Genomic DNA, 22618 nt, shown 5'->3' on the forward strand with positions numbered 1-22618 from the left:
GTCCATCATTTGTCAAATGAAAAGCTTGGGCTAAATGAGCTCTAACTCCCTTTCATATGAGAGATGATTAACTGGAGAGGTCAGCTGACCAGCCCTGGGGCTTCCCTGCCAAAGGGCTTTGTGGAGTCACTGGGCTGGCCCAGGGCTCAGGACCCTGGGGTCCCACATCCCGGGCCAAGGATCTTGCCCCCCGCCCCACATTGGTGCCTCCTATATGATGGTGTATCCTTATTTCCTTCAGACACCTGAGGTTTCTCCCTGCTTTGGGCTTTCGCTCGGTTTAAGAAAGCGCTAGCAGGCAAGCATTAAGGCCAGGCCGCCTGCGTGTCTGCCAGCTCTGAGATTTGTTGTAAATCTTTCTGATCACACTGAGGCTCCGAGGTTCTGTTTCAAGTGAATAAGCCTTCTGAATAAGCGCAGTGGAGTCTGGATAAAAAAAAAAAATCCTCTAGTGATTAGCAAAGCTATTTTATTCCTCATCGCCATCCTTGTATCTGGGGCCATCTAATCTGTTAGGATGGCTTTGGTTATTACCTCGTGTTAAGTAGGCCTTGGAAGGTCAGGCAGTTAACTAACCATCCAGGCAGCAGCTTTCTCCGGCAGGTCCCTCCCATCCTCCCACCTCCCCTTCCCGGCCCTCCCCCGGCCAGGCTGATTTAGCAGTGATGCTGGCATCTCCTGCTACCCTGCCTGCATGCTCAGAAAGCCGGGTCCACACTTGAGCCGAGGAGTGGCTAGGTACCCCAGAGGAATAATTGCAGCCAAAAACCCATTCTGAATGCGTTAGTGTTGATCCTCTAACGGGGGCATGTTTGGAGGGGCAGTTTGCCTAGGTAGCAGGAAGGCTGGATTGGACACCTTAAAGCTTAGCTCTGGTCCCAGCCTTATGAGACTCTGGGTTGCTCTCTTGGCCTCTCTGAGCCTCAGGTTTTTTTTAAATCTGTATCATGGGAACAATTCCTGCCTGGCCGACCTTAGCTTTGTTAGGAAGACCCTCTTAGAACAGGGCTCGGGCTCCAGATTACCTGGTTAACAGGGACCCACTGCAGTGAAATGGGTCCTTCACATCATCCTCCTTGCTATTTGCTTCTGGCTTTGTGCCCTACATGTGAAAGCTTTCTGCTAAGAGAGCCCCCTGGGGAGCCCCAAGAGTGGAGCTCTTTGCCCCACCATGCTTGTTGACGTCCTTGTGTGGCAGACTCACACAGCAAGGGGACACATGGGTCACTGCAGAATCCGGGAGGAGAGGCCATGCCGAGGCAGCAGTGGGAGGGATGGTGGCTGGGTGGCTCAGGCCCCTGGTGCTGGGGCTGTGCGCATGTGGCCATGGGGTGTGGGGTGTAGACTGGAGTAATCAGGCTTTAGAAACCAGGTTGTCAACAGATGAGGCCTACGGCAGGAAGGACAGGGCTGTGTCGGAGTGGGAGGGGGACGGGGGACGGGGACGGGCTGGAAGCTGTCCCGGAGGGGTTAGTCTGGAGTCCAATTAGAGGTAGCTTCATTCATATTTCCTTGCCCAGCCGAAGCAATAAAAAATACTTAGTTTTTTGGCCGTCTGCCAGCCAGAGGCGGGCTGGATCGATGCCGCTAAATGCCTGACATGACTCTCCGGTAGCGGCGAGGGTTTTCAGCCTGACTGCATGAGAAGAAAGAGCTCGCTGTTCTCCAGAGCCGCGCACCACCGGGTCGCCAGGAGAAACACAAGCAGCCGCACGCCCCCTCCCTCCCGCCCGCCCGCCCGCCCGCCCGCCCGCCCGCCGGGGCAGCCTGCGCGAGGGGCTGGGAGCGCTTCTGCTTAGCACGGGGTGGCCGCCACCGTCGGAGGAAATGAAATGAAACGACGGTGATTTTTCTGCCGGCGATTGCAGCAGCTAATTGAATTGCGGCTGTGCGCGCATCGCCGCCGCTGCGCGGCTGTGGGGAAGGTTGAGCTGCAGTCCCATTATAACCTCCATTTTTTCTTCAAGGCTTGATAACTCTGCCATTTTAATTTGCTTCAGGCAGAAACTTGGCAGGGAAGGGCTGCCCAGAAACCGGCTTAAGGAAGGAAATTAAGTTCTGCGGCTGGTTCCCGTGCTGTTCCCCCAAAACGCCACCCTTCCCTGTTCCCTCCGAGGGACCCGTGCCCCCGAGCTGGCCTTGGCCCCCAGTGACACGGGGAGAGGAGAAGTGAAGGCTCAGCCCACTTGCCTTTTGAGGCTCTGCTCTTGTGCACAGACACCCCTCTGTCTCCACGTAACCTCCTTGGGCACCTCTAGGCTGCGGGGGACTAGGATCGGGATCCGTGGACCTCTTCTTTCACGTAGCTAGACTGTAAGCTCTGGAGGCCTGGGACCCTGTCTTGTTCGTCCTGCCACCCCTGGCCTGCAGCCCCAGGCTTGACCCAGGGCGGCTGCTCAGAAAATGGTGGGAGAGTGAGTGAAGGTAAAGTCTGGGCAGGCAGGAAGGACAACCCCTCCCCCGCATCACAGAGGGGCATTGGTCCTGATGTTGTGCTCTTGGGCACAAAGGTTTGCTGGCAGGTGCCCTTGCTAGTAGCTCTTCCATCCCTGCTCCCCGGCCTGGTGCTGGTAGCCGCACGGTGCGGGTGGCTCCTCACCGCTTGCTCAGCTCCCAGCGCTCCCTGTTCCCAGGCCCACCTGCGAGCGAGCGTCTCTCGTCTTCCCCTTCCCAGGCCTCGAAGCCCAAAGGATTCTTGTCCTCACTTGCTTTACAGTTGAGAGAGAAATTCAGCTCTTCCTGGCCTGTAAAACTTGAGTTTCCTTCATGCTACCTTCTGCTGGGGGTGCTGGGGCATATCCCCTGGCCTCTCGGGGTCCCCCTTTCTGACTGCTACATAGGGGGGTGATCCTCTCCGTCCTTGCACCTTTTCCTGTCCCTCAGAGGGAAAGGCTTTGTGATGTTGTGTTTTGTTTCTTTAAAACCCTGGTGTTCGTCCATAGTTGCTGAGGGAGAAAGAGGAGGAGGAAAAGGATGAGGAAGAGAGGGACTGGGGGGCTGCTCGGTTGCTGATCTGCGCTGGGAAGCTGCTGGCAGCCCGACGCCCTCCTTCCCTATCAGTCTCCCCATTCCTGTTGCTGGGCAGATGCAGTGTGGCTCGTGGCCCCCGTCTGTCGGGGTGGATCCACCTCACGAGACTCAGTGCAAATTCCACTTACCCCTCCTGAGCAAATAAGTGCAAGGGGCCTGAGATGGGTGGTGAAGGAGCTGCAGGTGACCCTCACGGAGTGTGGTCTCACAGGCCAGCAGCAGGCAGACGGCTCACTGCAAGGTTAATTATTTACCAGCAGTGGCATTGCTACAAAAGGCGGGTGGGGATGCTCCCAGCGCGTCTCCGCGGGGACCAGTCTGGGGAGAGGAGGTTTCCCTGGCAGGGCTCTGCTTGAGCCAAGGTCTGCAAGACACTGAGGTGTTGAGCTGCTCTTCCTTCCTCTGACCTCCTGCGTCACCTGCGCTTGGCTGTGCTGTGGATGTGTGAGATGTTGCACCTTCTCGTTTCCAGAATAACTCCGTGTCGCCCTCGGAAAGCCTCCGGGCCAGCGAGAAGCACCGGGGCTCCGCGGACTACAGCATGGAAGCCAAGAAGCGGAAAGCGGAGGAGAAGGACAGCCTGAGCCGATATGTACGTCTCAGGCACTGGGGTTTGTGCTGGGTAGGGCGGAGGTGTCTGTGGGGCCCGAGCCGTGGCCTGAGCCCTCTTGGGGACGGGGAGTGAGTCAGAGAGGCTACCCGCTGGGGAGGCACACAGACGGCTTGTGGGAGAGGTTCAGACACGTTCTGTGAGCGTGTGAGCCACCGTTAGGAGGAAGTGGACAGGGGTGGGGGGTCGTCCTGGCCTCTGTGGGGTCTGGGGAGAGCTGTCGGTTTCTCCCACAGACGGGCCAACCATACTGCTGGCGTGGTACTCCCAGAATCCCAGTCTGCTCCGAGGGGCTGTCCCTGGTGCCCCCCACGCTTTGACCCTGCAATCTTTGGTCTGGCTGAGACGTGCACCCACTCGACTACTCTGCCCTGGCTTTCAGTGGCCTTATCATGTGATGCCCCTGGCACGTGACTCCCCCAGGGAAGCACGGCCACTGTGTTGCCCTGTGCCAGGCCGTGCAGGGCCGGGAGCTGGGGCAGAAAGAAGGGGAGACATGGTGCTGGGACTCGGGGTCTTGCACTCAGCCCTCTCAGCCACGTGGCTGCTCTGTGGCTGTGGACACATGGCACACTCGAGGTTCCGCTGCATGTCTGTGAGACTCACCTGTCCCACCCAGTGGGGGAATGGTGAGGTGAGCGTGGCACACTGACTTGTGATTGGATGGTGAATATAAACCAGCTGGGAAGGTGGTTCTGGCTTCCGACAGACAAGCTGTCCAGGAGCCTGTAGGGGGAGGGTCTTAGAGATACTGTAACGGGGCAGGGGTCAGTGAGGCTGCCCAGTGGGCATGGGCGTGGAGCAACCCCAGACCTGGGGAGGCTGGGCCGGGAGACAGCCCCAGAGGAGTGGAGCTCGTTGGAGGGGAAGGGCGGAGTAGAAGGAGCGTGGACTTTGGGGTTTGGCCCAGGTTCACGTCCAGGCCGGTGGAAGGAGGGGTGGAAAGGGCATGGCCTCTCACTGGCCAATTGGCTTCTCTCTATTGGTTGCAGGACAGTGACGGGGACAAGAGTGATGATTTGGTGGTGGATGTTTCCAATGAGGTACGGGCAGGCCCAGGTTACAGGGAAACTCTCGGTTTGGGATGGGTCCTCCCAGGGTGGGAGCTGTTCTGTCTGTTCTGGCACTACCTGCAGCCTGAGCAGGGTGACGAGGTCTTGAGGTCAGGAGGGGCAGGGCAGGGGTTCACTGCCTGGTGGCTGGGCCTTTGGGGGCACTGAGGGCTTCGTGCGGTGGGTCCCAGAGCCCCAAACATCCCAGGTAGAGGCCAGTTTCTGTTCCCCGTGGTCTTCCATGTCAGCTCTGCCCCCGCCCCATCTGGAGGTGAGAGTTGAGCCCCCAGGGGGGCAGCCTTAGCAGGGTAGGAGGAGCTGGAGAGAATCTGCGCTAGGCCAAGCCCAGCAGCACTGATTGTAGTCCTGAACTCGAATTTGATCTTGGGCAGGTCACTGCTCCACCCTCCCTAGGCCTCAGTCTCCCCATCAGTGGGATAAAGGGTCAGACTAGATGGTTCCCCCCTTTGGACCCCCAAGTCTTTCAGCCATGCTCTTTTCCCCATCACCATGCCCCCCCCCTTCCCACGCCCAGAGCAGGGAAGACACCAGCCTGGCTATAGCTTTCAGTGCATCTCTGCGTCACTTGTGTTTTTAGGACCCCACAACGCCCCGGGTCAGCCCGGCACACTCCCCTCCTGAGAATGGGCTGGACAAGGCCCGTGGCCTGAAAAAGGATGCCCCCACCAGCCCCGCCTCGGTGGCCTCTTCCAGCAGCACACCTTCCTCCAAGACCAAAGACCTTGGTCACGTACGTGGGCCTGCCCCGCTGCCCTCCAGGGAGGCTGGGGGAGGGGCGTGGGGAGGGAGGTGTGCAGGGGCCAGAGCTGGAGTGGGGCTGATTGGGGAGCAGAGGGTGGAGTAGGAAGAACCTGGAAGAGCCTGACTTTTCCACCTGCCGGCCGGGCCCTGTATGAGTTAGTTAACGTTTCTGTAAAATGGTTGTGATCACAGTCCCTGCCAAGCGAGGTTGGGCAAGGGTTAAGAGGCTGCTCGGCGGAAGCTTCATACCCAGTGCTGGCACTGGGCTTCGTGTGGGGTCAGTACCAGGTGTTGTGCCCAGCTCTTGGGAGAAAGGCATCCTCATGGCTTCCCTTGGTCTCTGCGTCTTCCCTCTTTAGAATGACAAATCCTCCACCCCTGGGCTCAAGTCCAACACACCAACTCCGAGAAACGATGCCCCGACTCCAGGCACCAGCACGACCCCAGGGCTCCGGTCCATGCCGGGCAAACCTCCGGGCATGGACCCGATAGGTATAATGGGTAGGCACCAGGGGCTGGGTTGATGTGATGGGGGGAGGGGGTCTGCCCCAGGGCAGGGCTGGAGCCACCACACAGAGGGGCCGGAGCACAGGGAGTGTGTCCAAGCTGGGGCTTCCCCAGGGCCTGCCTTCGGGGCCTTCGCGGTCAGATTTGAGGGGGAGATGGGTGCCTGGGGCTTCAGCACTGACGTCAGGACGTCCTGGGGCCGCTGCTGGGCCAGGCGTAAGGAAGGAGCACCAGACAAGTCAGGCAGGACCCCCGAGATCTGTTCCTGCCTGTCATTAGTTCTGCGATGCTCTGCACAAGCCCCTTCTCTGGGCCTCCATGCCCTGCTCTGTACAAAGAGGCGGGTACCTCTCAGCTCTAAGCTGTCTGGGCTCTGAGGGCAGGGATGCCTTCCCCCTGGGAGTGCCTGGAGCCGGCAGCTTTCCAATGCAGGAAGCATTGCTGTGGGTAGAGGCGGCTGTGGCCTTGTCCTGGCGGGAGGGGTAGGGCCCTGTCCTCAAGGCTCACCTGTTGTTGCTGCTGCCCGCCTCCCTGCAGCCTCTGCCCTGCGCACGCCCATCTCCATCACCAGCTCCTACGCGGCACCCTTCGCCATGATGGGCCACCACGAGATGAACGGCTCCCTCACCAGCCCCAGCGCCTACGCGGGCCTGCACAACATCCCGCCCCAGATGAGCGCCGCTGCCGCCGCCGCAGCCGCTGCCTACGGCCGATCGCCAATGGTGAGCTTTGGAGCTGTACGTAGACCTTTTGGCTCCTTTCTTGGGGACTGGGCACGGCGTGGGGAGCTGGTGGGGGTTGGAGTGGTGCTCCCTGCACACTAGAGGGGCCCTCGGGGTCTCAAGGCCAGGCAGCTGCCCGTGTAGGGAGAATGATTATCAGAAACATTTGAGACTTACCTGGGAGGACACACGTTTTGGGGTCAGTAGACCTGAGTTCCACCTCAGTGGCTTATTTGTGTTCTGGGAAGAGGGGCTGATACCTGCCTTTCTGGTTCTGAGGGAGTGGGAATCCCAAAACGAACGCATGTCCACAGAGCAGGCATTTGGTAAACGGGGCTGGTTCTAACAAGAATCGTCTGTTATTATGAATGAACAGTTAGTTTTGGGGTTGGCAGAAAGAGGTCCCTTTTCAGGAGACAGTTTCTCTCTTTACCTCTTGGACCTGGGTGGCCTTCTCTCCATGTGACAGGCCTGCTGAGGCACCAGGGCACTGGGGAGAGGGGCAGGGGCCAGCTCTGCCTTGTGGAGCAGGAAGGGTGCTGGTTCCGAGCTGGGGATCTGGGCTGTCCCCACTCTCCGCCACTGCCTGGGCAAGGGTACTTGCCCCTCTGGGGCCTGTGTGTCCCCTAAACAGTGGGCCCCTCTCTGCTCTGCTTGTCTCCTGGCTTCCCCAGAGGCCGAGCTGTGGGGGCAGTGCCCAGCGGGTGGGGTGGAGGAGGCGGGGTGACGGTGGCACTGACTAAGGGCTGCCTTGTCTGCCTTCCAGGTTGGTTTTGACCCTCACCCTCCAATGCGGGCCACGGGCCTTCCCTCGAGCCTGGCCTCCATTCCCGGAGGAAAACCGTAAGCTTTGGCTATACTGTTTCATGTTTCGTGGGGCAGGCAGGGGAGAGCACCCCTCATCCTCTGACCCTGGGTTTGCCCTGGTGCATGTCCCCTGGGGAAGGTATCTGTCTTTCTAGAGACACTTAGGCCAGCTTGCACCCTGGGAAACTGCCACCACGCCTCACTCCTGACCCGCCTTGGAGGCACCCTCTGAAAGAGGCACTGAGGGCTGCTGAGTGCATGGTCACTGGGCCCCGGGAGAGGAGGAGCACCCCTAACCGCATCACACACAGCTGCCCAGGGCCTTGGGGACACCCATGGGTTCTAGCTGCTGGCAAGGCCCCCCCGGCTGCTGGGCACAGGCCGTTACCTACCTGCAGCCATTCACTCCTTGGATTGTTGGGAAATGAGGAGGTTGAGCACTCGTGTAATGCTGGGATGCTGCCTGATGCAGTGCTGACGTGTCAGCGAAAATCTCGATGTTAATTGAGCGAGCACCCAGCGTGGCCTGAAACAGCAGACAGGCCACTCGGGCTCCCCAGCGGCTCTGCTGTGTGCTCTATGTTTTGCTTTCGGAGGCGGACACAGATTCCCCTCCCTGATACCACTGGCTCCTAAAGCAGGAGGTGGCATTTCAGCCGGGTCCTTCCCAGGGCTGGTGTGCTGGGGACGGGGGTGCCGGGGTGGGGTGGGGGTGCGGGTGTATAGGTGGTGGAGAGGGCATGCCAGGCGCATGTGGCGCTTGGGACCTGATTTGGAGCAAGGATGTGTAAATGGGAGTAAAAATCAAGTTTGGGAGGATAAGCAGTCCCCAGCCTAGGGGAGCCGTCCCAGTACTCGGGATTACTGGGTTTAAAAACTTTAGGAGACAGGGGCTCGGGCACAGAGTGGCCAGTCCGGGGCAGTATGGGTGAGCTGGGCAGGACCTGTGGGAACTCAGGGGCCGTGTGGGGATGGCAGAAGTGACGGTCCTCACCTTTTCAGAGCGTACTCTTTCCACGTGAGCGCCGATGGGCAGATGCAGCCCGTGCCCTTCCCCCACGATGCCCTGGCAGGCCCCGGCATCCCGAGGCACGCCCGGCAGATCAACACGCTCAGCCACGGGGAGGTGGTGTGTGCCGTGACCATCAGCAACCCCACGCGGCACGTCTACACAGGTGGCAAGGGCTGCGTGAAGATCTGGGACATCAGCCAGCCAGGCAGCAAGAGCCCCATCTCCCAGCTGGACTGCCTGGTGAGACTCCCAGGCTGCGGCCTCTCCTGCAGTTGGTGTGGGAGAGCAGGGCAGCCTGGGCCAGAGGGCAGAGGCCCAGGGACCTGGCCCAGCTCAGCCCGGTATTGGCTGAGCAACTTTGGGCAAGCTGGCTAACCTCTCTGAGCCCCAGTTGTGCCATCCATAAGTGGGGATGATGCGGACCCTCGAGGGTTTGTGCAGGGCTGTGAACTTGAGGAGTGGGGACAGCCTGGCGCGAGGGAAGGCTGGGGGCAGGGGTGGTGAGGGTGCTCAGGTGTCCCCAGGAGGGGAAGTGGGCAGCTCTCAACCCTGCCCCTGCTCCCTCCAGAACAGGGACAACTACATCCGCTCCTGCAAGCTGCTCCCCGACGGGCGCACGCTCATCGTGGGCGGTGAGGCCAGCACGCTCACCATCTGGGACCTGGCCTCGCCCACGCCCCGCATCAAGGCCGAGCTGACGTCCTCAGCGCCCGCCTGTTATGCCCTGGCCATCAGTCCCGATGCCAAAGTCTGCTTCTCCTGCTGCAGTGATGGGAACATTGCCGTCTGGGACCTGCACAACCAGACCCTGGTCAGGTGAGGCCGGCAGGAGGGAATGTCAGTGCCTCGTCCTGGGGAAGTTTGCACCCCTCCGGCCTGGCCTTGTTTGCCGTGACTTTGGCCCTGTTGAGGCACCATAGGGCTACCCCGGTGAAACGATGGCTCAGCCTGGTTGGGAACGGGCAGAGGAGTGAGGGTTCTTGGGCCCAGGAGCCTGGAGAGGGCTCCGGGGAGAAGGTGGAGCTGGAGCAGATCTGGAGGTGGAGTGCAAGTTAGCGGAGCAGGCAGGGAGGTGGGCTTCAAGGCCTGGAGACTGATGAGCAGGTTCAGTATCACTTGGTGCTGAAACGTGGGGCCTTGAGAGCAAAGCTGCTGAGTTTGAATCCTGTCTGCACCTTGACCTTGTGCAGGTCCTCTAACCCTTTTGTGTCTGTTTCTCCCTGTGTCAAACGGGGACAGTGTGGCATCTTCTGAACAATACCATAGTGTGAAGGCAGGTGGGAGGGGCTGGCCGAGCCGGCTGCCTGTGTCACTCCCGTCATCAGTGGGCACACTCATGGCCTCAGCCGTGGCTCACGCAGGGTGGAAGGGTAGACTAAGACGGTGAAGTGAGGGCGTGTTGAGTGCAGGCCAAGGAGCCGTGTCCTAAAGCCGGTGGGGCTGCCTTCTCGTTGTCAGTTGTCTCACGAGAAGCTTCTCCAGGGCCTTCCTGCCTTCCTCACCTTCCGGTTCCACCTCGTCCTGAGCAGCGTGGGCCTGCTGAAGGCCCACCCTGGAGGGACTCAGGAGCCTGGTCTGAGGTCTCCTTTTTGCCCCCGATTTCCCTGGGGAACCACCCCCAGGCAGGACCCTGGGGTGGAGTGGGAGAGGGACCCAGGCCTAGCCGTGCTGCAAACTTACCAAGGGACGTAGCACACTCGCCTCTGGGCCTCAGTTTCCTCTTCTGTTCAGTCTCCCCAGGACGGCTGCCAGCCCGGCAGTCAGTGGTTCCATGGGGCTCACCCTCCTCCCTCTTTGGCCTTCATAGGCAGTTCCAGGGCCACACAGACGGGGCCAGCTGCATAGACATCTCCCACGATGGCACCAAGCTGTGGACCGGGGGCCTGGACAACACCGTTCGCTCCTGGGACCTGCGGGAGGGCCGGCAGCTGCAGCAGCATGACTTCACCTCCCAGGTGTGCAGCCAAGACGCTACTCCCTTCCCACAGAGCAGCGTGTCCCCTTCCCCTCTGGGCCCCAGTGGCCAGGTCGGGGGACAAAGGGGCGCTCACAGGGTGCTCATTGCCAAGGAACTTTCTGTGAGTCATCTGGGAAGGCTTCCTGGAGGAAGCCACAGTGAAATAGAGTGGACAAGGCCTTGGAGTTGGACATTCTTGACCAAACTGCCAGGATTTGAGGACTTTCTCCACTACTGTTGAACACTTGGTCCTTGGTGTCCTCATTCATGGGATGACCCCGCTCCTAGGGTCTGATGTGAGCGTCTGAGATGATCTCTCTAAAAGGCTTCGCCGTAAGCCTGGCTCATAGGAAGCATTCAGTAAATGCCAGGCTTTGCTATGTGTTGTTATTTTCCTTACTTTAATATTTTAATCTTAAATATTTATTTTAGTCTTTCATTTACTGACTTCTTAAGAAAAGACTGCAGTCACAGAGACAAAAGGGTAACTTTGAAAGTCAAGTGTCTGTGCCATGCCTGGGTTTGAGTCTGGGCTCTACGGCTCACTTTCTAGAGCCAGCAACCTCTCTGGGCCTCAGCTTCCTCCCCTACAAGATGGGCGTGGAAGTCCCACGCCCCTGGGTTAGTGGGCGGGTGGTGGGGTCCTGTATTGCGAATGGCAGGGGTGCAGGGGTGGGGCGGGGAGGGACTCTGAGCCCTCAGGGTGTCTGAGCCGCCCCTTTGGAGCTGCCTCTCCCCTTGAGAGCAGAGGATGCTGAGTGTCTGCCCCCCGCCCTGCAGATCTTCTCCCTGGGCTACTGCCCCACCGGCGAGTGGCTGGCCGTGGGCATGGAGAGCAGCAACGTGGAGGTGCTGCACCACACCAAGCCCGACAAGTACCAGCTGCACCTGCACGAGAGCTGCGTGCTCTCGCTCAAGTTCGCCTACTGCGGTGAGCCTGCTGGGCCCAGGCCTGACGGAGGGAGGTCGGGAGCCAGGGCAGCCGGGCCCATGCCCCTTCAACACCCTTTAGGGATCTTGCCCCCATCCTTGTCCCTTGAAGGCAGATGTCATCATGGGGTACTGAGCTCTCGGGACACTGGGCCAGAGCCAGTCCTTGCTGTCTTAGGGCAAAGAGCAGCAGGACATCAGCCGTTAAAGCAGTTCCTCCTGGTGGTGACAGCCACAGGCTTTGACATCGCCCAGGGCTAGAACGTCTGCTTCTCCACTGACCAGCTGTGTGGCCTTGGGCATATGTCACCTTCTCTGAACCCTAGTGGATTTTCCTCTGTGGTCCAGAGTAGCACAGCGCTTGCCACGTGACTTTGGGGGATCGTTAGCCGCTGATAGATGTGGAGCCTGGCAGAGCGCCTGCTCAGAGCAAAGGCGCCTGCTGACTGCTGTCTGCAGCCGGGTCTCCAGACCCCCAGGGCTTTGCTGTTTCCAACCCTTCCTTCCACCTTCCAGAAGTAGAATTTAGGAGGGTCAGTCAACCTTTGTGGCTTTACAAGAATCTTTTTGGGGAGTATAATCATTGCAATTAACTTTAAATCTGCCTCTTTCCATCCCAGCCCCTCCCAGCCCTCTGCTTAGATTGCAGAGAAAGGCGTTCTCTGGTGGGTGGCCATGTGTCTTGCAAAGTGCCTCTCAACGCGGAGAGTCGTGCTAAGCACTAGTTAGCGGCTCTCACTGTGTTTCTATGGCAGCCGGCCATATCTGGGGCAGGTCTTGCTTTAGAGGGCAGCAGGCTACAACCTGACGGTGCGTTTGCCTCCCTCCCGCAGGCAAGTGGTTCGTGAGCACTGGGAAAGACAACCTTCTCAACGCCTGGAGGACGCCTTACGGAGCCAGCATATTCCAGGTACCGCCCACCGTCGGAGTCGGGACTTGGCGGTGGTGATGGGGGCGAGGATAGCAGGAGGAGGAACAGGAGGTGCCTGGAGCCAGGGTCAGACCTGCCCTGGCCCCGTCCCCCCCCCCACCTGATGGGGGTCAGGATGTGTTCTCCAGGGGACAGGACCTCAGCAGGACACACACTCTGCTGCTAATGGCTTCTGACCCCAGAGGGTGAGGGCTTTTAAGCAGGGGCTCCTGTGGGATCGAGAGAGTGAGGAGGAATCAAAATGTGCTCTTTGCTCTGGCTTGGACGCCGCGCCCTCGCAGGAGGTGCACCAGGCAGGCAGCCTTTTCCGGGCGTGTCACCTGTTCACGGGAGTTAGTGTTTCCACCTGGAGGGAGGCGGGGCAGGAGCAGGAGGGTCTGGAAAGAGAGAGGAGGGAAGGAAGAGGCATTTGATAATTTTTCAGGATCTGGGGCCCCACGTATTGCACTCTTTCGTGTGCACACACACGCACGCACACGCTCCCTCACACGCATACACACACTCCCTCACACGCACGCACACAGTCTCCCACGCGTGCTCGTTTGCGTACACATGCTCACTCCCTCCGCACATCACGCTCCCGTGCGCTCCCTCAGCCAGCAGCCGCTTGCTGGGCCCGTGCTGCAGCGTCTGGGGTCCAGTGTGTCACACACCACTGTCAGGGTCTCTCTCCTTACACCAACGCCTTCAAAAACCAGCTTCCCATCCTCCTCCTCACCCAGCAGGCTGAGCACGTGGCCTGCTCCCAGCTCAGAAATGCTCCTTCCTGTTCGTAAGCTCAGAAGAGACAGCTCACGCTAAAGTGTCCTGTTTGGATCACTCTGACTTAGTTCAAAGATCGCCTGGAGCCCAGTAATGAGCTTTTCCCTAGGGAGCAGCAGGTGGAAGGAGGATCCCTGCCTGGGTGGAGGTTCCCGCTGTGCTGTGCGAGGGTTGGAGCGTCAGTGGGGAGAGGAGGGTGATCGCATTCTGAGAGCGCTGAGAGGGTGTCGAGCTGAGAAAATGAATTCCTGTCTTTTTTCTCCCCGCACCCCGCCCCACCTTGCTGCTGCCTCTCCCGGTCTCCCTCCTCCAGTCTAAAGAATCCTCGTCCGTCTTGAGTTGTGACATTTCGGCAGATGACAAATATATTGTAACAGGCTCTGGTGACAAGAAGGCCACAGTTTATGAGGTCATCTACTAAACAAGGACTCCAGCAGGGCTGTCAAACTCTGGGAGAAACCGACTCGGCTCTGACAGGGAGACCCCGGGGTGAGGGCCCCCCGAGGACGGCAGAGGAGGGGCCGCGAGCAGCCGAGCATCCGGACTGTGCTCCGGCGGGCTGAGAGGGTCATGCCCCGGCCCGGTCTGGACTCTGGGCACGGACTGATGTGTGTCTGCAGACTGGGATGGATCTTCCTCCTCCCCTCCCCCTCCACAACTCTGGCACATGCTACAAATAGATTTATTTGGAGGCTTATGGCTGCGGCTCCCCACAGACCCCCATGTCTTGAATCTGTCCTTTCCTCCCCTCTCTTTTGACCCGTCCCCTCCGTCTCGGGTCAGGGACGATGGAGTGGACCACATCATTGTACAGGGGGAGGGGGGATCTCTTTTTCCCGATTGTGCAGTGCACAAGATGTGTGAAAAATGTAAATAAGACTCCTATTGTGGACTGATCAGTAGGGGAGGAGGCCCCTTCCCACCAGAAACTCTCGCCATGTATTTCGCCTGCTGTATTTGTAACCCACTCGTGGTGGTGGCTTTTGTTTTATTATTATTTTTTTTTTTAAAACAGACGTTCCCATCTGGGAAGGGGAGGCAGGGAGGGGGAACAAAATGAAGAATGGGCAGAAAAACCTTAGGGTGTGAAAATGGAACCGCAGCTGGCAGCCAGACTGACCGCAAGGTGCCCGCCGGTGAGCGTGGCTCCGCGAGCATGGGTCTGCACTGAGTGTGGCCAGACAGACAGACTGACGGGCGGCAGCGAGGCCGGGGCCAGCTTTCTGTGGCCTCCTGTGCCCTGGCTGTCCCCCGCCTCTCTGTGTCTCCCTCCCTCGGGCGTCTGTCCCCCGCCCGTTCTCTCTGGCTCTCTTTCAGCCTCAGTCTTTCTCTTTGGTGCACACTTGGTTGTTGTGACGAGACGGGGACGTTCAAGGGAACTCCCTCTCCAGCCCTTCCTAATCTTGAGACAAAGCCTAAAAAGGACAAAAAGTTAGAGGAAAGCATAGCAACTCAGCTCAGGGAGCTACCGGAGAAAAATAGCAACTGATGTGGGTGCTTTTTTTTTTTTTTTTTTTTTTTAATTTGAATAAAAAGAATTAGAAGTGATGTCCTTTTATAAAATGCCTTCTCCCCCTTTCCAGCCTGCAGCCCCTTCCTCTCCCCCTCATGGGGGGCGGTGTACTAACCTACAGGGTCTCGAGTGAAAAGGTGAGCCCTCCCCCCCCCCCGACCCCTCTGTGCGGGGCCGTGGGGCCGGCTGCCTGGGGTGGGGGGACACGTCCTGGCACACTGTGGAGACTTCCTGCAGCTTTCGTCCTCTCTTACGGGCCCAAACAGGTCATGGGTAGAAGACCGTCTGGCAGGTACCACCTTTCGGTACCAAAATATTCTGAGGTATGAGGATTTTGTTGTGGGTTTTTTGGTGTTTTTTTTTTTTTTTTTTTTTTTTTTTTTTTTTGTCTTTTTATTTTCTTCTTTTAAAGAAAAGCTAAAGGCCGCTGTGAGTCCTGGTGGTGGGCTCTCCATGGATGTAGCATATGGAAGATAATTTTTATACTGCATTTTTATGGATTATTTTATAACGTGTGATTCTGTCTGGTGAGGAGGAGGGAGGGGCCGCAGCGGAAACTGCCCGTCTTCGATGATGTCGCTCCCGGCCGGGCAGCCGGCGCCCGACGCCACGTGGAGGCCGGGACGTCCCTTGGCGAGGCCGGGGCTCGGGGCGCCTGGAGTCTCGCTGGGTCTCAGATGTTCGTCCGCGACCTCCTGCTGAGGCTCTAGCCAGAAGGGAGGGTGAGGGTAGAAGAAAGTTATTCCTGAAGAAAAAAAGAAAATGAAAAGTAATTGTAATGAGCTGTTTTTATATTTTTAAAAGTTACTATTTAAAGGTTGGTTTGATTGTTGCGTTTTAATTGCCTCTCCCAGTGTGTCAGTCCTCCCCATGAAGAGAGCTGGGCCACTGTCCCCCTCCCCCGACATTCTGGAGCCTGGGCCGTTCCCCGTGTCACAAGAGCCCAACGTCCCTGCATAAGAGCTCGTCCCGTTTCATGGCACTCCTGTGCTGCTGTCCCAACCCCTGAGCTGTCTGAAGGGACAGTGGGGGGGTGGTTCTCACAGTCCCATACCTGTGTCACCTCCCGGCTAAGCGCCAGGGAGTGGTGGATGGGAGCTGGGATTCCTCTGGACAGATGAGCAGGGCGGAGTCCACGGAGGGGAAAGAAAGCCCCAGGTTAACACCAAAGTATTGTACACCTGTCAATGCAAAACTCTTTGGAAAAAAAATTAAATGTCATGAACTTCAAGTGAAACTTCAAAGTGTCTATGAACCTCTGGACCCTGAAAACCTGCCCCATTTTGTTTTAAGTGCAACACATTGTGGTGTGACTGGGAGACCCTCCATCTCTGCGTCACAAAATACGTTTTGAATGATTCAGAAGGAAGGCTTTGCAGAAGGAATAGGCCCGGAAGTGCAGGCCAGTGTCCCTGGGGAGGCAAGGCTGGGGCTGGGAGGGAAGGGGACAGTGCCAGACCTCGGCGAAGCCCCAGGGGTGGCTCCCAGGCACCTGCTGCTCATGCACCCATTAGCGAAACCTCTCAGAGAATTGGAGACGAACGTGGTCTGCAACTCCTTATTTTGTCAAAGTTATCATACATCAGCACAAACAAGTGCCTGCTGTCATTTCATTACAACAAGGGAATCTAACATTTACAAAAAGGAGGAGCAACGATCTCTAATAAAGCACAATCTTTATTCTACCACTGGGAAGGACAGCTGGCCTCTCCACACGGCGGGGTCATTTAGCTGAGGTGGATGGTCCTTGGGCTTATAGAGGAGAAGCTTCCAGCAGGTATGAGGCAGCTGACAGAAACTCCATCTTGAGTGGTTGCACGTCTGTGAGTAAAACATCACCCCTTTGGACCACAGCTGTCTGGTTTGTGCATACCAATGCATTGCAGCTCTGGCCAGGATTAAATTTTGTGTGTGCCCAGGACTTGGGGTTGCCATGGGTGCCAAAGTAGGGTTGGGATTGGAGTTTGAAGGCCCTGTGGAGTGCAAGAGGAAAATGTACCGGTGAATGCTTGCTTACTCCAGCCTTGTCCTACTGGGGGAGAAAGCCAGTGTTAATCCCATCCCCGCAGAGAGACTCTCTGAAAGACTGTTCGCCAGGATTTCCTGGACACGGGGCAGGAAGGAGAGATGACCAGGATTCCATCCGTGTGGCAGCACCGCACAGTGCAGGGTGGGGAGACTCGTGTGGGTGGCCCGGTCTCCCTGCCGAGGTTCTTAGCCATGCCTGCCTGTGCCGATCTTCACCCTGCACCCCTGCCTCCACCCCACCCACCACCCCTGCACCACTTCTGGGAACTTGTTAGCAATCTGGAATTCCAGCCCCCCCCCCACCTTTAGTCTCAATGAAGCGGAATCTGTGCTTGAGCCCAGTGCAAGTCGGTATTTGTGACTCATTCTTCTACTCTATGGGGAAGGGCCCCTCCCTCCCATCCCGTGGTAAACGATCTTACTCCCATTCTTAACCCCCCCCCAGGTTGCCCCCTCTTCCTCCTTAACAGGATGATAGCAGATCCTGATACCACTTTCCTAGCCTTTGAAAAAGTCACTTCCTATTTTTTTCCTCTTGCAAAAATCCAGGCTTATACCAGTCAAAGCATTTGCAACGTGTCCCTGCACCTATTTGCTTGTCTGTTCCCAACTAGGCCGGTTTCCCTGGAGGGCAGCACACAGGATGTCATCAGCCCAGGGCAGGACTAGTGAAGGATGAGCTTTCCTAGTTTGAAATTACCCTAATTCACGGTGTCTGGCGTAGTACCTGGGGCATCGGATGCTCAGTCACCCGAGCCCAGAGAAGTGAAATGACGTCCGGAGTTCTTTCAACTTCATTGTGCTGCCTTTGCTCAAAGCAAGATCTGTTTGTTCCTTTTTTTTTTTTTTTTTTTTAAAGTAGAGGGGCATGGTTGTCAGAGGGCAGCTTTAATGGTTTCAATCCCATCAGGTTATGTACAAGTGTCCGGGTCATCCCTGGCGGCAGCTGGCAGATTGAGTGTCGGCCTCTCTCTCAGTCACAGCCCAGCCAGTTCCCTGCCCCCAGGTGGCCCTGGCCCCAGCACAGGTCGTAATTATTCTAACTTGTAGGGGCTGTGGGAAGGTACAGAAATAGATCTAGATGCTATAGTGAGAAGGGTCCTTAGCAGCGCTGCTAAGTGTCAGCTACTGGCCATCAAATACCCCACGATGATAGGGTGTAAATTTTGGTTTTCAGGAACACATTCAGTGTTTGAAAATGAACGTTTTAAATATAAAGTATAACAAACAAACCTGATTGAACTTCTAAAAAATTTGTATGGTTAACAGAATTATTAGATACCGTTTGATTTTTTGAGGATTATTATAAAATATACTGTATACTGATGATGCATTTTTAAACATTACACCAAAATTGGGCCATTTGTATTTGAAGGGAGATATATATATGTGTGTGTGTGTGTGTGTGTGTGTGTGTATACTGAGCCTGATTTTATAGATGGGGCAGTAAAGGCCCAGAGAGGGCAAGTGACTTACCATGAGTCATGCAGCCTAAGCCAAGATTATGACGAACCACCTCCCCTTCCCCTAAACCCTTAGCACACTCTCAGCAAGGAAGGAGGGAAGCTAGGACAGAGCTGTCTGGGGGCAGGACTCAGTGATGATGTTCCGAGGATTAGTATCCAGGGAGTAAGGCCTCCTACCCCTCCTCCAACAGGCCTGGTGAGGAATCGTACCTAGCCGCCATCTTTCTGTCCACCCATCCACCTGCCAGCGTTTATGTAGTGAGAGTCTGTTACGTGCCAGTCATGGTTCTGGGTGCTGAGATGCAGTGGACGCAGTGCTCCAGCCTGGTCCAGGAGAGTCAGAGGAATGCGGAGGAGATGGTGGGTTGGCGGGGACAGTGGTGGGATTGAGCATGTTCAAGGTAACCCCCAGGGCTCTGAGTCCACAACGTGATTGGCATTAGAAGATCTGGGGATCTGGACACTGGGTGGTGGGACATGGTCAGTCCCTTATCTGGGTGATAGACTATTCTGAGCTCCCTACCACACTCACACAGTTGCCTTTATAAACTGCACATCTGGCCTCACATTGCCCAGCTTGGAGCCCTCCGTCCATGGCCCTCTGCACAGCACAGTGCTTAAACTCCTTCACTCTTGCAGGTCGGCCCTGCATGGCTAGAGCCATCCCTCACCACTTCTCTCCTTTCACTCACACCCCAGTAACCTGACATGCCCAATGCCTTGCAAAGCAGTGCCCTCCCACTTTAGGCTTTGCATATGCTTCTCTTTTCAGCCAGGAATGTCCTGCATCCTTGTTTGAACTCCCACTCATTCTTCAGCCCTCAGCTTCAATGTCACTTCTTCCAGGAAGCCTTTCCTGATTTCCACTCCCCTACTCCTTTGTGCTTTTGGACCGTCCTCTGCCATCTCTATGTAGCACATGTCAAGCACAGTATATTATTACTACACATGGTCCCCAACTTACGATAGTTCAGCTTAATGATTTTTCAGCTTTACAATGGATTAATGCCTTCTTGCCTTACGATATTTTCAACTCAATGATGGTTTATTGAAACATGACCCTGTCACACTATTAGTTTAATGATAGCACCCTCTTTCCTGATGCTGCCTGACCCTCCTACCAGACAGTGAGCTCTCTGAGCGGAGGGACTTTGTTTTGTATCTCCAGTGCATAGCACATAGTAGGTGCTCAGGAAATGTTAGTTGAATGGATCAGTGAGTGTGTGATGAAGATAATAGCTAATACTCTAGAGTGCTAGTATGTGTCAGTCAGTGCTACATACATTCTAATTTCACATTCATAACTGTCCTATAAGGTCATTTTTATTATATATTCATTTTATTGATGAGAGAACTGAAGTTCAACTTGCCCAAGATCACACAGCTTGTAGGGTTTGTGTGATATTGCCACTGGATGGTTGGGTGGGTGGATGGATAGGTGGATGGATGAGTGGATGGGTGGGTAGCTGGGAGGGAGAAAGGGAGGGATCGGTGGATGTATGAGTGGATAGAAGGATGGGTGGTGGATGGATGGATAAATGGCGGCTGGATGAATGGATGAATGGCTACCTCATAAGGACTGGCTCAGAAGCTTGGAAAGAATTGATCCTCCAGGTGGAGGAGGAGATCAGCAACCTTGGAGTGAAGAGCATGGGAGGAAAAGCTAAGAGACAGATGCAGGGCTGGCCCTGGACAGGCCTTCCCAGCTCAGGCCTGTTGCACGTCCATTAGGGCACCTCTTGCCCAGAAAAGCCCACAACATGCTCACCCTGACCCGGACTGAGCATCCCCACTTAGGTCAGTCAGGGCAGGGCTGATGACTCAGAAGTGAGCCCTTAGGAGCTCCTGGACTGCAGAGGCCAGACGGAAGAGTGAGGATGGGGCTGTGGCCCTGTCTCCTGGGTATCACAGATGGAAGCTGCCCTGTGCAAGTGTTTGGTGGCAACAGGTTCTAAGGCATGAAAAGAGCAGGTCTGGAATTTCCAATTCTGGCAAATGAAACAGCAAGCTAATAAGGATTCTCTTTGACCATGTGAACCCAGGCATATTAGATAAAATTAACATTAATTTTACTAGCCTACATGAAAGAAAGGGGAATTCTTTAATGTGACAAATAAAAGACTTTAAAGGCAGCATGGGGAGTTCCCTAGCTCAAAACAATACCCAACAACTACATAAAGCAGAAATTGTCAGAATTACAAGGAGGTATGGGAGGTTTTAACATACTACTAAGAGGAACTGGTAGATCAAGCTGAGAGAAATTTATAAGGATCTAAAAGATATGAACAACATGATTGACAAGCTTGAGACATAGAACCCTACAACCAACTATTAGAGAGCACACATTATTTTCCAGAATACCTAGAAGTCTTAGAAAGTTTTACCAATAAAAAGAAACAGATAAAGCATTTTACAAAACTCAACACTCATTCATGACTTTTCTTAATGTACCAAACTAGGAATCAAAGAAAACTTCTTTAATCTGATAATGGATAGCTATACCAGACCTGCAGCCAAATAATAGAGAATAGTAAAGTTTTAGAAGCATCATTTAAAGTCAGCAAAAGGCCCCAAGAATATTCATTATTACTGCCTCTATTCAACATTGTGCTAGAGGTGCTAGCCAATGCAATAAGACAAAAAAATAAATAAAGATATAATGACTGGAATGAAGCAAAGTTGTAATTATTTGCAGATGATACAGCTGTATAGAGAGAGATTATACAAACAAATTAATGAAATTAAAACAAATAAGGAGTTCAGTCAAGTTGCTGGATCCAAGATCAAAATTCATTAATCCATAGCATCTTATTCATGAGCAGTAACTAATTAGAAAACGTAAAGAAAAAATGCATTTACAATGGCAATACAAAATACCTGTGAATAAATCGAAGTAAAGCCACGTAAGATCTTTATGGAGAAAAGCATAAAATCTTATTGAAGAGGATGTATTTTTTAGAAAGACCGCTATAGATCACAAGCTATACCACAGCCATGTATGAGAAAATTCAATTTCATCAAAAAAGCTGTCTTTCACAACAATTTATAAATACCATGTTAAACAAAATCCAAATAGAATGTTTTCCGTGTAATTTGATTATCTGATACTGAAATTTATATGAAGAGTAGGTGATCAAGACTAGCAAATATAACTTTGTAAGGAAGGAGGGCTTGGCCTGCCGGACGTCCAGTCTTACTGTGAAGGTGTGGTTAGCAGGAAAGTGTGCTCTTGGTGCGTGTGTAGACAACAGATGAACAGAGCAGAATAGAGAGTCCATAAAGAGACCCCTGGGTAGATGAGAACGTGGCTATCACGTGGAGGGCCTATGTGTCAGGGAGAAAAACACCATTCAGCAAATAGTTCCAGGACAATGGGCCATCTTTACGGGAAAAGGGATCTCTACTTCACACAGTACACAAAAATAAATCCTCGTGGAGCTGAAGTCTTTAAGCTTTTAGGATAGAATATTGGAGAATAACCTCAGGACCCAGGGGAGGGGAAGGATTATTGAATAAGATACAGAAAACAAAAGCTATAATGAAAAAAAAAAAGTGATCAATTAAACCATATTAAAATTTAAAACACCTGTACAACAAGAGATGCCATAAAGTTACAAATCGTGGACAAATATAAATGGAATACCTACAATTGACAAAAAATAGTGGTATCTGGAATATATTATGAATTCTTCTAAATCAGTACATGAAAGCCAACAACCCAAGAGGAAAATGGGCAGAGAACAGAAACAGGTACTTCCCAGAAGAGGAAGCAGGAATGGCCAGTAAACATGTGAAAAGGCCCTATCTCACTAGTTATCAGGGAAATGCAAATTTGCAAATAAAAAGGAAACGGAACAACTCATTCCCATTGGACTGGCAAGTTTTTGAGTCTGGTAATATGAAGCTTCCACGAGGGCGGGGAATGACTAGTATTGTCAAACACTGTTTGTAGGAGCATAAATTGGTGCAACCATTTGTGGTTGCCAAGCAACTATCACTGTTACTAACAGGTTACCATTGCCAAGCAGTCTGGCAATCGCGAAGTAGGAGCACAACCCTGTAAGTCTGCCTCCAGGTATGTACCCTAGAGAAACTCTTCCACAAGTACACAGAGACATGGGCGGAAGCTTCATTGCCTCCTTGTTTGAGCAAAAATAACTGAAAACAATCTGTCCATTAAAAGAGGAATGGATTTTTTTTAAAACCTATGCATTTTCCTGTAATAAAATTGTATATAGGCATTAAAATGCATGTGCTAGATCTTTATGTATCAACTTGGATAAATTTCAAAAACACAATGTTATGTGAAAAGAGCAAGTTTCGAAAGGAAATACATGATATGATACTATGTATGTAAAATATAAATCCACAAAACAATTCTATATTTAAGCTTATATATATAGTCAAATATATATAGTAAAAATATTTGAGCATATACATACAGTGTAAAAAAAAAGAGTAGAAAGAACACCTCACACCACCACTAGGATAGTGCTTAGCTGTGGGCAGGGAGGCAAGGAGATGAGGGT

The 22618-nt window shown here is 54.3% G+C and overlaps 1 protein-coding gene across 15 annotated transcripts in view; it reads left to right on the forward strand.

Annotated features, from left to right (window-relative positions):
• TLE3 (TLE family member 3, transcriptional corepressor) overlaps positions 1-14565 on the forward strand; it is a 46743-nt gene extending 32178 nt beyond the window's left edge. For 6 of the 15 annotated variants that reach the window (XM_069482409.1, XM_069482428.1, XM_069482445.1 and 3 more), the window contains 12 exons: positions 3503-3622; positions 4633-4683; positions 5291-5443; positions 5814-5946; positions 6499-6683; positions 7450-7526; positions 8493-8742; positions 9071-9318; positions 10310-10457; positions 11240-11390; positions 12223-12299; positions 13396-14565. In XM_069482409.1, coding sequence (XP_069338510.1) covers positions 3503-3622; positions 4633-4683; positions 5291-5443; positions 5814-5946; positions 6499-6683; positions 7450-7526; positions 8493-8742; positions 9071-9318; positions 10310-10457; positions 11240-11390; positions 12223-12299; positions 13396-13503 — 1701 coding nt within the window. In that variant the 3' untranslated portion in view covers positions 13504-14565. Of the gene's footprint in view, positions 1-3502; positions 3623-4632; positions 4684-5290; positions 5444-5813; positions 5956-6498; positions 6699-7449; positions 7527-8492; positions 8743-9070; positions 9319-10309; positions 10458-11239; positions 11391-12222; positions 12300-13395 lie in introns of all 15 variants that reach the window. The other 9 variants (XM_069482364.1, XM_069482381.1, XM_069482373.1 and 6 more) reach the window with 6 other exon arrangements.
• The last annotated feature ends 8053 nt before the right edge of the window (positions 14566-22618 follow it).

The sequence above is a fragment of the Eulemur rufifrons genome, chromosome 2 (assembly GCF_041146395.1).
Source record: "Eulemur rufifrons isolate Redbay chromosome 2, OSU_ERuf_1, whole genome shotgun sequence".
NCBI lineage: Eukaryota > Metazoa > Chordata > Mammalia > Primates > Lemuridae > Eulemur > Eulemur rufifrons.